General features: G+C 47.8%; 1 protein-coding gene across 1 annotated transcript in view; it reads right to left on the reverse strand.

The window, feature by feature from the left end:
* Positions 1-14205, reverse strand: part of NOA1 (nitric oxide associated 1) — a 17674-nt gene continuing 3469 nt past the window's right edge. Inside the window, exons 2-8 of the mRNA XM_015406976.1 lie at positions 12333-12497; positions 10880-11082; positions 5885-6016; positions 3512-3628; positions 2358-2475; positions 1755-1983; positions 1-770 (exon numbers count right to left, since the gene is read on the reverse strand). Of these exons, the coding sequence (XP_015262462.1) occupies positions 1778-1983; positions 2358-2475; positions 3512-3628; positions 5885-6016; positions 10880-11082; positions 12333-12497 (941 nt within the window). The 3' untranslated portion in view covers positions 1-770; positions 1755-1777. The remainder of the gene's footprint in view (positions 771-1754; positions 1984-2357; positions 2476-3511; positions 3629-5884; positions 6017-10879; positions 11083-12332; positions 12498-14205) is intronic.

Genomic DNA, 14205 nt, shown 5'->3' on the forward strand with positions numbered 1-14205 from the left:
CGGAAGGCATTGACCCCACTGGCCACTCTATGGGTGATCCGCAGTCCTTCCTGTGGAAGTAGGGAAGGCTTCTCAGATGGTCCGCTCTCTCCACTTTGAAGGCCTTCAGGCCTAACTCAGCGTGACCCCGGCTGAGGCAAACACGCTTTCCCCCCTCTGAACTCGATCCCTTGCACCTCGTGGCAAGTCTTAGGGAAAGGGGCCTTCGCCTCAGCCAGTGTCATGCTCAGTCTAAACCTCACAATCTCAGCGTGGCCACAGCTTATTAGAACAATTCAGCTGTGGTGAAACAGAAGCCCTTGGGGTATAACTGCACTGGATACCCGCTCCCATACTCCTGCTTGGATCTTGGCTTTGCTTCCCGTTCCTTAACTTCCAGGTCCCACCCCACAGCAACCTGGACACCCACTTACTCTTTTTTCACAGCCAGGTTCAGTCGTTTCTGCAGCAAGAAATGAGTTCTCGGGAGGCAATGGGACTCCGTTTGCAAAGTGCCGCCCGAAACCCAATATTGAAAAATGCATGGGTTTTGCTAGATCTCTCGGTTCCTACACGATGCGAAAGGCAAAGTAAAAGATAGGCCCCCGGTCAGGCTGTTCAGATGCTGTTTGCCTTCTCGATGCTGTTTCCACCCGTTACAGGCCGACAGCCACACGTGGCTCGTTTCTCCACATACCAATCTTGCTGCAGTTTTATCTGAGACCCTCCTTCCTCTTCCAGTAATATTCATCAAAATGAAGCAAATCAGACGGAAAGAACTCCAAGCTGGCCTGCTGAAACAGCATGAGAAATGTGAACGGTAACTATGTAGACTGCCACACAAACGGCACAATACTGATTATATGAACGCATGAAGTGGCCTTATACTAAATCAAACCCACTGGTCCATCGAAGTCAGTATCATCTACTCAGACTGGCAGCGGCTCTCTGGGGTCTCAGTGGTCTTTCACAGCACCTCCTGCCAGATCTTTTTAATTGGAGATGCCGGGGATTGAACCCGGGACCTTCTGCATGCCCAGCTGCTGCTGAGCCACAGCTCCTTCCTTAAAAGGACTACATTGGTGCATGGTCTTGGAAGCAATCCCTGTCGGAAGCTGCTGTCCACAACCAAGACTGGGCAAGTGTCTTGGGAAAACAATTCATGTGTTAATCAGAGAGCTCTCTCCTACTCGGAGTCTCCCAAAGCACTGAACACGTGAAACTGCCTTATACTGAATCGGACCATTTGTCTGGCAGGGTCAGTATTTTCTGCCCTGACTGCCTCTCCAGGGTCCCAGGGTGAGGCTGCTTACATCACCTCCTATATAATTCTTTGGAGATGCCAGTGACTGGACCTGGGACTTCCTGCATGCAAAGCAGATACTCTACCACTGAGCCATGGCCCCTTTCAGGGCTGCAGGGCCATTGTATTTGAGCCCTCAAAGAGTTTACTCAATTCTTTTGGCATTTTTGCATTTGTATGTGTGTGTGCGCGCCTGTGCCTGGCAGTCATGGCGACCTCTGGCGACTCCTACTGGGGCATGGAGCACGTTCAGATAAGTGGCTTGATAACCTGCCTCTCCCTCCCAGCCCTGGTATTCTCTGGAGGCTTCCCATCCATATACCTGCCAGGGTTGGCCCCGCTTAGCTTCCGAGATCGGACCTGCCTGGACTATCCAGGTCAGGGCACGTTTACTCAATTTATTTAAAATAGGAAGCAGTCTTGTCATGTCAGGTAAAGTGACACCCGAGAGCTTCCATTCTCCACAACTTACCATTCAGATGACATTTCCCCCCCCTATTTTTTAACATTTCTGCTTTGGTTCTCCACAAAGGGAGGGGGTTTTTTAGTCTTATAGGCTGGACTTCTTCTCAAACGTTCCCCTTTGATCTGAACAATGTGTGGCAGCAGAGGAGGTCTCCGGATGGTCAGCGCTGTCCCTTCTGGAGTATAGCACCTTAGATGCATTTTGTTGTTTGAATGAGCTGTAACAGCCACCCAGCCTGCGGAGAAGGAATATTCCTTTCACGTCACTTGTCCAAACAAGATGAAAAGGAAACATTGGACTAATCACAGACGGTAGTTTATGCTCAGTCAAAGCAAGGCCAGGCCAAATAATTCCCTTTTCCAAACACTAAAACGAGGTCCCTTCAGAAATTGTTCTCTTTAGTGCCTACAAAAAAGTCCTGGCGTTCAGTAATTCATAAAGTTTTATTAAGAGGTCTGCAGAAATCAGGACCCATGTAAAAACCTCACTACACTGGACTGGGTCTTCATACTAGAATCAATCCACTTCCAGAGTTTGACAACATGAATTCCAACAGAGAGTAGCCAGCCTACAGAAGAGAACGTTTAGAGAAGAAGGTGGAGAAGTTACCGGCAGATGAAAGCTTTATGTCAGCCACAGCCTCAGCATCACCAGTTCCTTCCAACGTCACATCTTGAGGAACAAGCGACGGGAAATCTTTCATTCGCTCTTCGCCTCCCATGGGGACCTTGCATTACAAGAGAGAAGTAAAGCCTCTGGTTCAAACAATAAAAATGACGGACACTTGGGAGAGTTGTCTAGTCAAGATAACGAGCAAGTTTACAGGCCACAGTTCCTTTAATTTCACACTATTTATTAGCCCACTCCTGAATCAGTCCCACCAGCTACTCTGGAAGAACATATACACAAGCCTTCAGAGACTTCTGGTTTGCGGTCAAGCTCTCATCTGGATAGTTTCAACATGGTGTGTCCCATAGTCAACTATTCAGTAGGAGATCATCTGGGACTCTTACCAGTGGAAAGGTCAGAGTGACGCTATGTGGTATAGAAAATAGACAGGTGGCCTTGGATGACACATCAGACACAGAATTGCTGGGGTGGCTTTCAGTGTTCCCTCTAAGCTGTGGGAGTGAGCGGCCACTCATTAACACAGGAAGCCCCGCTCAGCAGTAGTCTGCCCATTTTAAGGTTACACCAGTTATATTCTGCTCAGGATGTCAACTGCTCTACTCAGTAGGGGGGGAAAAATCAGAGGGAACATTAGTGGCTTTGTAGCACTCCACTGGGGGGGAATTAGAGGGAACATTGGTGGCTTTGTAGCACTCCATTATTCCTCTCCAGCATTTCAAATGCAGATGGCGCGGCCTTTGTGCCTTAAGAAGTGCTATAAAAACGAACGGTAGTAATAACTACAAATCCACGAAGGAGCTCATATCTAATCTAGGAGATGTGATTTTAAGAGGGACCAACCTTGTTGCATCAAAACACACAGAAAAGCGTTCTATTTCTATCGCCTACTTTCGAGAAACTCAACAAGCCAACACAATGTGAAGTATTCCTTTCTTTTTTTACATAGGAGAGGACCACCGAGATAGGAGGAACTTGTCTGAGACAAGGGAGCCACAGTGCTGGCTAAGAGCAGAACAAAGCTGGCCTTGTGCTGGGCCCAAGAGGCACCGTGATGAACGGCTGTGAAACGAGAGAGATCACAAGGCATCTGCCCTCACAGTCTCAAAACGATGTACGGGCCGGCGCTGCCATACCTTCAGTAACTTGTGACCTGCGTGTTTCTGATAGACGGCATCTGCTTTCTCGACCAGCGTGATGTGTACGGGCAACAGGTTAGAGGCCACAACAGTAAACCAAGAGGACTGGGCTCCCTAAAGAGGAAAGGAGGCTGATAATGATCTGAAATGCATGCTTCAAAGACAACCCAACATTTTATTGTAATTTTTGTATTTTTATGTGAGTGTGCGCGCACACCTGGAAGTCATGGTGACTGACCCCTAGTGGGAGCCTGGAGGATACTCAGAGAGGTGGCTGAATAAAGCCTGCACCCGCCTCCTGACTGCTGGTATTCCAAGGAGGTCTCCCATCCAAGTACTTGCCAGAGTCGACCCTGCTTAACTTCTGGGATCTGATGGGATCGGGCTTGTCTGGGCTATCCAGGTCAGGGCTCAATGCAGCATTTCAGAAGTAGCGGTTACAGCCCTGACCTGGATAACCCAGGCAAGCCCGATCTTGTCAGACCTTGGCAAGCACTTGGATGGCAGACCTCCAAGGAATAGTAGGGCTGGGGCGCAGAGGCGGGCAATAGCAAGCCACCTCTCTGAAATGTCCAAGCCCCACTAGGGGTTGCCAGAAGTCAACCACCAGTTCCAGGCTCACATACATACACACACACACATATACCTACACAGAATATACACCCCCCCCAAAAGAAGAAACGGCAGTTAGAGTATTGGACAAGGATCTAGCAGACCGAGGTTTAAATCCCCACTCTGCCATGGAAGCTTACCGAGGGACTTTGGCCCAGTCACACCCTTGAGGCCTACCCTACCTCACAGGGTCGTTGTAAGGATTAAATGGAGCAGGGGAGTACGATGGAAGCAGCTTTGGGTCCCCACTGGGGAGTGTTCTGTTCTTAGTGCTTGGTGTCAGAAAAAGGAGGCAGCACCGTTTCAGACAGGAGCACAGTTTAAGAAGTCCAGTTTTTTCTCTGTCTAGAGCTACAGTGAATACAACTGCCTTTTCCCCTTTTCCTGCCCACACCAGCTCCTGGTATGGATTAGGGCACTCTAAAACACTGGCCTGGATTCAAGGAACGGAGCTGTCACAGGAGCACAGGGAGGAACACAGGCTATAAATGCAGTCAACTAATTAACCTTAAAGCTGGCAAGTAGTTCACCACCATCAGGGAGCAGTGGCTTAGCTTCTGAAGGAGGCTATTGTGATGCCACAATAGGAGCAAATATCCCATGTCGTGTGATCATCCAGCAGAGGATACACCACCCACCTCTAGTGAGGTGTTATGAACAAATTCAGATGTGCTTATGACAAAGCAGGCCTGTCCCATTTGGAGCCTGCAGGAAAGCTACAAGCTCCATTTCATCAAATGGAGACTGCGCCTGTACGGGCCAGACCCTGGGGGCGGGGGGCGGGGCTCAACACATAGATGTCACACTGTGGCTGTTCTGTCAAGCTCTCTTGTCAACCCAGTCGGGGAGATCCACGGGGACACTTCCTTAGCCTGACACTCCATCCCTTCCTGCTGATGCACCTAGCATGCACTTTGGCACCCCTCCCTGATTTTGGAACCCCTGGGCAAAAAGCCTGACATTCCAGTTTGTTTGTTAAAATTCCCTCCGGCAGGAGTGTTGAGATGGCACTTGACTTCTTGATTGACCCCAAAAAGCAAACTCTGACACCAGGAGAAGCCCCTGAAATGGGACCCTGACGGACAGAAAGGCCTTTTGCTTCACCAAGGTACCCTGTCTGCAAGCATCTCTCCATCTCGCAGGTGGAGATATGCTTGCAAGGGACAGGGAGCAACTGTGTTTCCTTCTGCTGAAGGGAGTTTGGATCATTGAAAGCTTGCCCCCTGGACATTCCAGTGGTCTTTAAGGTGCTACTGGACTCAAATCTGGCTTTTGTACTGCAGGCCCACAGGGCTACCAACCTGACACGGCTTCCTTTTATATCCCTCTGCTTCCACCTGTCTACACCTGGCAATAATATCTGCAAAACCTAATACCTGCAGAACGTTCCTGGATGTGCAACATACCCAAGAGCCTTCTGATACTTTATTATTGGAAGTCTGCCTTTCTCATGGGGACTCAAGGCGGATTACGCAAAGGGAGTCAATGCAATCGGCAAAAACAGGACATTCCATAACCAGTGCCCTGGGATTCTACAAGTCTGGAGCCACCCATGACATATTAAAGTGGGAGAGAAATTACATGACAGGATCTCACTTGCAATAAGCTATATACAGCAGTACAGACCACAGTCCTCTGCTCATATTATCCAAGTCTGTGTACCCTTTTGTACAGTGCAGCCCCCTTACCTGTGCAGAAGAGCCCTCTTGAATGCGCAGGTAATACCTTGATAATGAGCTTCCCCCACCTGCCCCTTACCTGTATGTAATCAATGCGCCCCAATGCCCCCAGGAACAAGGTCATCCCAGATTTCAGCACAAACGTCCTCGGAGTGATGGCCCACGTAGGCAAGACGAGCTTGACTTCCTTCTCGTTCAGGAGGTTTAAAACCTAAACACAAAGGCAGACACAACATTATAGATGGGCTCGAGGCAGATGTACCCATTTTCTAGCCCCCCAAAAAAGAGAAAAGGGAAGACGAGGCTCTTGAACAGCTGTATGGCGACGCAAAGTGTAAAATCACTTGAAATGTACTGGGCGAGGGAAAAGATTAGAATTAACACTTCTCAGGTCGCTGATGGCAAGACAGCGCTCGCCGCCTGAATGTTATTCAGGGGCTAGAAGGCTGGGAAGGTTAGCTAAATCTGAATGAATGAGGACAGCGGATAAGGGCTTAAAGTCGAAGGAGCAAAGCATAGGAACGCAAGGAAGCCGCAGCTCTCTATGGGCTAATGCCAAAGCAACAAATGGTTTTCACCTGGATTTGCTTACTGAGAACTGCAACTTGCTCAGAAATTCAAAGCGTCCTTGGATGTGCTGTTTCATGTCCTGCAGCATTCCAATAAAGAATAGCAAATGGTTGTTGAAAAGGGGGGGGGGGTGGATACCTTCCTCTTGTGATATGGCAGGAGGCATCTCGCCTTCCAAAAGCCCAGCACTCACCCATGAGCGACATGGACAGGACTTAGGGAGGAAAAGTGAGGAAGACCCCACAGAATCCTCGGAGGAGGAGCCAGAAGAAGGGACAAGCACTCAACTCGCGGCAGTAGTGGATAAACAAGAGCTAAGAAAAGAGAACGAAGAAAACCGGAAAAGACTCTATCTAATGTCCTGACGAGATTCCAATATAAGAAAAAGGAACAGAAGGAAAAAGAAGGGAAAGAAGATGGAGAAGTTGCAGAGGAAGATTAAAATTATCTCGGTTAATGTTAATGGCCTCAATGGGCCACAAAAAAGGAAGAGTGATATTCTAGAGCCACCCAACTACCTGGGGCTGGGAGGTTTGTTGGACAGAGACAGTTACCACCCGAGGCCACACAGTGAACTTCCTGGCTGAACAGGGATTTGTTGAGCCGGTTTGGCTCTGAGATGGCAAACGCTGGAGAAAGCCCCGGCTGTATGCCAGGTTCCTGCTGTGTCTCCACATGCAGCTCATTTGGATTGTAGCCAACATCCGCAAAACTGCAGGACTAGCACAGTGACCTCTTGGTCCTCCTATACCAGCTGGAGTAGCCTAAGATGTCAAGTCCCAGCTCTTTAAAAACATAAGAAGAGCCCTGCTGGATCAGACCAGTGGTCCATCTCATCCAGCATCCTGTCTCACACAGTGGCCAGTCAATTGCCCTAGAGGGCCAACGGACAGGGAACAGAGGCCAAGGCCTTCCCTTGATGTTGCGTCCTAGCACTGGGTTTTAGGGCTGCGGTGGCTCAGTAGTTAAGACGCTGAACTGCCAGCCGGAAGATCGGTAGTTCAGTAGTTTGAGTCCCGAGTGCCGCATGACGGAGTGAGCTTCCATCTCTGGCCCCAGCTCCTGCCAACCTAGCAGTTTGAAAGCGAGAAACTGTAAGTAGATAAATAGGTACCGCTTCGGTGGGAAGGTAACAGCGTTCCGTGTACCTCGGTGTCTAGTCATGCTGGCCACATGACCATGGAAAAGTCTTCGGACAGCGGTGGCTCTTTGGCTTTGAAACAGAGATGAGCACCGTCCCCTAGAGTCAGATTCGACTGGCTTTCGAGCAAGGGAAACCTTTACCCTTACCTCTGAATGTGGAGGTTTTTTTACTCTCTCATCTCTCGTAGATGCTCGATGGCTGTGGCCATCACTACCTTCACTGGCAGTGAGTTACCCATATAACTATTTCATTTGCTTTTTTATTCCCTTCATTGATACCCCACATTCCTCCCCAATGGGAGCTTACACTGGTCTCCTCTCCTTCATTTTATTACTTCTTTAAGAAAAACAACCAACACCACCTCCTTGGTAAGTCCTGCTGGTGTTAAGTGTGACACTGGTGTCACGCCAGCATGACTCTGCTTAGCACAGGGCCCCGTGTCTGCAGAGGAGCAGAACTGGCTAAGCTCTCTCAGAGCAGTTGCCCCCCCAACACTGGCACAATGCCACACTGGCCAAAGAGGTGGCATAAATCAACGATACTCCCAGTGAACTTGATTCACAGAGAAGAGGCCCATCAGCAACTCTCGGGCGCAGTTACTAAACAGAAGCTCCGCATTCGGAGGCACTTGTCTTTCTGAATACCGGTGGTGGGAGGGCAGAGGGGGGCAACAGCAGGGGGAGCCTTTCGCCTCTGGGCTGTGTTTGCCGAGTTCCAGGGGCACCTGGTTGGAGAGTGTGTGACACAAAGCGCTGGGGCTAGATGGACCGTTGGTCTGACTCAACACAGCTGTTCTTACCCTGTCTCCAGCCAGAAACAGCTAATTTTGAAAGGATGAGAATTTTGAAGCACAACATCCCTGTCCTGCTCCACACGCTCCAAATGCAATCATAAACAGGCCCAGTTATTGGAAATGACTAAGCCACCGAGAACTCCATTCACTCTACCAATTCGCTCAACTTGTTGTCCCTTTCAGGAGGCTTCGGACAAAAGGACTGCGCGTAATCAATAGCTACTCCCTGCGAAGCAGTTCAAAGCCCCGCCGTTCGTTTCACAGAGGGCCTTAAGCGACAATCACTTAGTCATTACTAGACCCAGCGGAAAGCTGTGGGAACTTTTTTAAAGCATAAGTTGCTCTGCTTTGAACCACGCAGATGTGCTTTGTGCTAACAAGCTGTTCATTAACCAGCTTTAATTAAAGAAATTCTCTTGGTCATTTCAGACTCCCCCCTCCATTTTCTTGTGGTCTTTTGGTTCCCAGAGTGACCTGACTTTTCACAGCATCTTGTGGCTGCTGCGTTCCCTTACATATAAAACATGCTTCCAATTGTCAAAAAAGTGTTCACTATCCAGAGCGGCTTCTGTTGCCTTCTTGCTCCAGATCTCCTCCACCTACTGGGCCTGGACAACTGGCTACATTTTGGGAGAGGATTCGTTTTACCAGGTCACAGAATATTTCAGTATATAACTTCTACCCTGCCCTATCCTTAAAGAGCCTGGAAAACAGAAGAAGAAGCTAAAAGCCCCCAACAGATATTGAAAATGGATATAGCCTGACAAATGGTAAAATAGGGACAATGCGCTGTAAAAAAAAATGCAGTCGAGCCAAGCAAATGGCATACTGTGAACACACCCATAGACCCAACCTCACTTTCAAATCAGTTTTTCAAGACAAAAATGATGAATGATGTGGTCTGCAAAAAACCATGCCACCACTCAGAATTGACACCCCAGCGGGTGTCTGTCAGAATAGCTACTTAGCCCTGAAGCAAGCAGTTTTTCCCAGGACCGTGTAACCCATGGAAGGCATTCCAACACCCTGACCTGGATAGGCCAGGCAAGCCCGATCTCGTCAGATCTCAGAAGCTAAGAATCCCAAATGCGATATTGAAACTGTTACCTGGAGTCTTTAGCTCACCAAAGTGGCCGGGGGGGAAGGGGGGCTAACTGTTGTTTCTGGAAGACAGGAGGGAAAAACAAGGAAAGATCTCTGCCATCTTTTAATTTTCTTTTTAAAAATTCGTGTGTGTGTGTGCCTGGAAGACACGGCTGACCTCTGGCAACCCTTAGTGGAGCTTGGACATTGCAGAGAGGTGGCTTGCTATTGCCTCCCTTTGCCTCCCAGTCCTGGTATTCCTTGGAGGTCTCCCATCCAAGGACTCACCAGGGCTGGCCCCGCTTAGCTTCCGAGATCTGACCGGATTGGGCCTGCCTGGGTCAGGTCAAAAGCTTTCTGACATTCTCCACGTGTTTTGAAGATATACTGTAAAATAATTTGCTTGAATTTAGGGCTATCACAAGAGGCCAGGGCAATAGGCAAAGGAAAGCCTAGGATTTCTTTTTTAAAAATGACCTCTGTTAACAGATTCTACGCACAACCGGTGCAATGGAGGAACTGTGTACATCACATATGCTCAGCTGCCTTGGTAAGTTTTTCTAGGCAGCCTCTATCGAGCCTGTTCAGGGGCAAAGAATATCCAAATCTGGCTGCCCATGTTGCATTCGTAATTTAAAAAACAGCCAAGTAAGCACTCGGGTTCCAGCAGAACACAAACAATGGAAAACTTATTTATGTCCTGCTCTTCTGTCCGGTCAGGGCCACTAAGGCCTGCCTCAGATCTGTGTCTCTGAAGTATGCACTTACTCCACCAGAAGACCATCGCTGCTGGAGCAGTGTCACAGTACAGCTGATGCCTACTTGTTGTAATGTCCTCATGTAATAAAGAAGTATTATGTGCAGGATACAGCTGTTGCTTCAGCTGCTAATCTCTGTCAGGTTGATTTGTGTCCAAGGCCTCCGTCTCTCCTACACAATCGCACTGGGGACTACAAAACAGCAAAGGGCTCTGTTTTCTCTCTAGCAGGTTCCAATCTGCTGCGCACGGACATAATAGAGATGGATAAAACCACGCACAGGGCACACTTCCAAAGGCTCTCCAAAAACCCATTCTTGCTATTTTAGATCTGGTGTAGAATTTTTCCTAACTGTGCAGAAGCAGAGTCTGATGAGCTTGAAGAGATGCACATGTAGACCAACCTGCTAGAGGACCATAAACCCCCGTAATAGCAGAGGACATTCTTCTACATGTAACTGTGCAAACCTGGTACATACACAGCATAATTGAGGGAGCATTTCACTAATTTGGAAGGTGTTGTGGGACATGGGGGGGGGGAGCAGCCTCTTCTTTGCATTGGACCTGAACTGTTTAAGCCAGGTGCCAAATTTATGCACAGATGGTGCATTCTATGAAAATGATGTTTGGAACAAAGGAGGCCTTCAGCTCCCAGACTGGGGATCGAGTACCGCCCTGCTTCTGCTCCTCACATACGGAACTCCTTAAAAACAGAAGAGATCCTTACGCAGCCATCTCTTATAATTCCCGGAGTGTCATGAAACCAGCGGGCATCTTTCACTTCGTTGTATGAGAGTTCAGCTTTCTTGGTGGTTTTGGAGGGAAGGGTAGGTTCTTCCTCCGCGCTGAAAGAGAGCGCTTCAGCATCAAAGTCAACTTCGTAGTTCTTTCTCAACTTCTGTGGGAGCTGAAATGTTCTTCCAACTCTTCCTGCATCAAGAGGGAAAACATACACCCCATTACTCACATTTTCTTCAACTGGCAGTTTCTTCCCCCCTCCATGGAGACGTATGGCATTCTGGAGACTGCGGCTCTACAACGAAGAGCTCACATCTGGATTTCGTTTTCAGGACAAGCTCTTCCTTCTGTGTCTGCCTTCTGCACAGCTCGTCTTTTACAGCTGCCTCTTACTTTAATAGCACTCAGCATTTATACTGCATTTTCAAGTGCCTCCTACTTCAACAGCACTTAGCCTTTATATTGCATTTTCAAATCTTCAAAGCACATCTGTCATGACTAGATCGCACACGGGCAGTGGAGCAATACAGCTCCAACACCAGCCTCTTCCCCAAACTCCCCTCCCCCTTGGCTGCAAAAAAAAGGGGGGTCAAGAGCACACATGCTGCCACAGAGGATCAGACAAAAGCTCTGCCTCCTTTTCACACCTCATTGAAACACACAGGCAGCCTAGAGTCTACTGGCTGTGATTTCACTCAGCGATCCAAGGGTGGGGGGGATGGGGGACAGCGTTACCTAGACAAAGAAGTTCAAATGCAATTTTAGAGAATCCAAGTGTAACCAACAGGGCAGAGGGAGAACTGCACACACAAACAGAAGGAGTTTACAAAGTTTCCAAAAGAAAGACATTCTAACACAATCCCAATTGTACTTTCCCTAGCCTGAACGTAAAGGAGAAGAGAGAAGAGAAAGAAGAGATTGGATTTATACCCCACATTTCACTACCCAAAGGAGTCTCAGAAAGGCTTACAATCTCCTCTCCCTTCTCCTCCCCACAACAGACACCCTGTGAGGTAGGTGGGGCTGAGAGAGCTCTTTCGAGGACTGCTCTTGAGAGAACAGCTCTGAGAGAACTTGTGACTGACCCAAGGTCACACCAGCAGCTGCATGTGGAGGAGTGGGAAATCAAACCCAGTTCTCCCAGATTAGAATCCGCGCTCTGTCCACTTACACCAAATTGGCTTTCAGTTCTAAAGTCCTGAAAAGTCTGTTTCAACAAAGCTATCACATTCACTCCGGGCGGACACTTCCTTTTTTAAGCTGCACGGGAAATGTGCAAGGGGTTTCCTGATCCATGGGTTTTAAAACAGACTGGTTACTGTGCTGCCTTTCCCATGGAGATTGGACTGCTTCACTGAAGGACAGTTTGATTCCTGCTTCTGGGGAGAATAACCAACAGTAAGGAATTAGTGTGGAGGGCATCGTTCCCAGAAAACACACACCTATCAAGTAGCTCTGCTTTTTGAGGGTTTTCAGGTGATTCTGCTCCTCTTCACTGAGGTCTTCCTCCGTTTTTGCTGCATCTGCTGCCAGCCTTTCTTTCCTTCTGAATATTCTGTAAGGCGTAGGATTTATAATTGGGAACTTCAGCAAGTTTAAAGTAGTTCCTAGGGAAATGAACAGAAAAAGTCCACAGATGTGAAATCAAAAGAGTATCAAGGTTTTACAGCAGGTATGAGAAACACCCTTTATTTGCTTTTATCCCACTCTTATTGTAAGAAGCTCATGGTGTCATATATATTCCTGCCCCCTCGTAATGTGTAATAAACAAAGTATGCACATTAGTTGCTGTCTTCTAGTCTAAAACACATCTTTAATGTAGGCCTCCATTACTAAGTTAAGAAACAAAACAAAATCAACTAAACACCTATTTCAACATACTTTTACTGAAATAAAAAAGGATTACCGTGGGCAATTTTTAATATTACCAAACTATTTACCTAATAAATTAAGAGCAGCAAATGAGAATAGACACATGGCTACTGAACATGGTTTGTGAAATTTAAGACTGGATCCAACCAACTTTTCCACCCGAAGCACCAAAAATGATATGCTGGAGTCAAGAGAACTGCATGGACAAAAGCTATATACAACAAGGGCTCGCTGTCCACCCAGCGGTTCGAAAGCTTCAGCGAGTAGATAAAATGGGTACCACTCCTTAGAGAGGGTGGGCACACTAACCCCCCGCAGAGGAGGTGTTAGCCGGTGCATGGAATGTCCAGCTCGTAAGCCTGATAAAAAAAGACCTCTTTGGCATTAAGAAGCCTGTAATGGGCCAATCCGGCCAGGCGGTGGCAGTGCGGCATTACGATTCAAAGGAGCCCAGGAAGAACCAACATCATCAAGCCAAGCCGAAAAGTGAATGCCTCCGGAACACGTCTGAAGCCTACAGCTGAACAAAAATCCCCATCGGCTGCAAAATGTGTGCGATTTAAAGAATTATATGTTGTCCTCCCTTACCCCTATGAAATTGTTAGTCCCTTGTGTGAAACCGTGTAACTGTACATCGCTCAGAGCCAGCAGCTCTGCCGGATTGAGCGATCAATAAATCGAAAGGGAAAGGGAACTGAGTAAGATTGATCAAAAAGCAGGATGGATCGAATCTGTAATCACTACTTTTAGAGGGTTCTATGAATCTTTCTTTAGTCTCCAAACTGGATCATACTGTTTTACTACAAGGGTCAGATCTCTTATGCCATGTATCCAGCTGAAATGGCTAGTCAGGAATGATAATACCAAAAAACATGCTTATCCCTACTGAAGAATACTTTATATTAAAACTTTGGTTCTGCATTGTGGTTTTTCTAACGCATCTCTGCAACAAGCAGTGGGGTTTTGCTGCAAAGCGGACCAAGGGAAAAGCGGACCAAGCCATCAGTGTCCAGTTTTTCTCTATCCCAAGGTCCGATCAAGCAGACTTTTTGCTGTAGGGACTGTATGTCAGCTCTTGTACCATGCAAACCGGAAAAGGAGTTTATAATACTGTGCCTACAGATCATGGACTACACCTGTGAGCGGACAAGAAAAAAAATCTTTGCTCCAGCAGAGGTGCCCAACCTTTCTGGGCTTGCTGGCACCTTTAGAATTTTGAGAGGCGGTGGTGAGTGCCAGCTAAAAATGGCTGCCAACCCAAAATGGCTAATGTGGAAGGCAGAGCAGGACCAAAAATGGCTGCTACAGAAGGCGCAGCCAAACACAATACCTCCCTCCATGCTTTGCAAAAGAAGCCCAGAAGGGGAATAAGAATACATGAATGAAATCTTGAGAAAAGAGGGAGTAAAAGGAAGGACAACCAGACAGGAAAATGGAATCACA

The sequence above is a fragment of the Gekko japonicus genome, unplaced genomic scaffold (genome assembly GCF_001447785.1).
Source record: "Gekko japonicus isolate JY-2015 unplaced genomic scaffold, Gekko_japonicus_V1.1 scaffold2226, whole genome shotgun sequence".
Lineage (NCBI taxonomy): Eukaryota > Metazoa > Chordata > Lepidosauria > Squamata > Gekkonidae > Gekko > Gekko japonicus.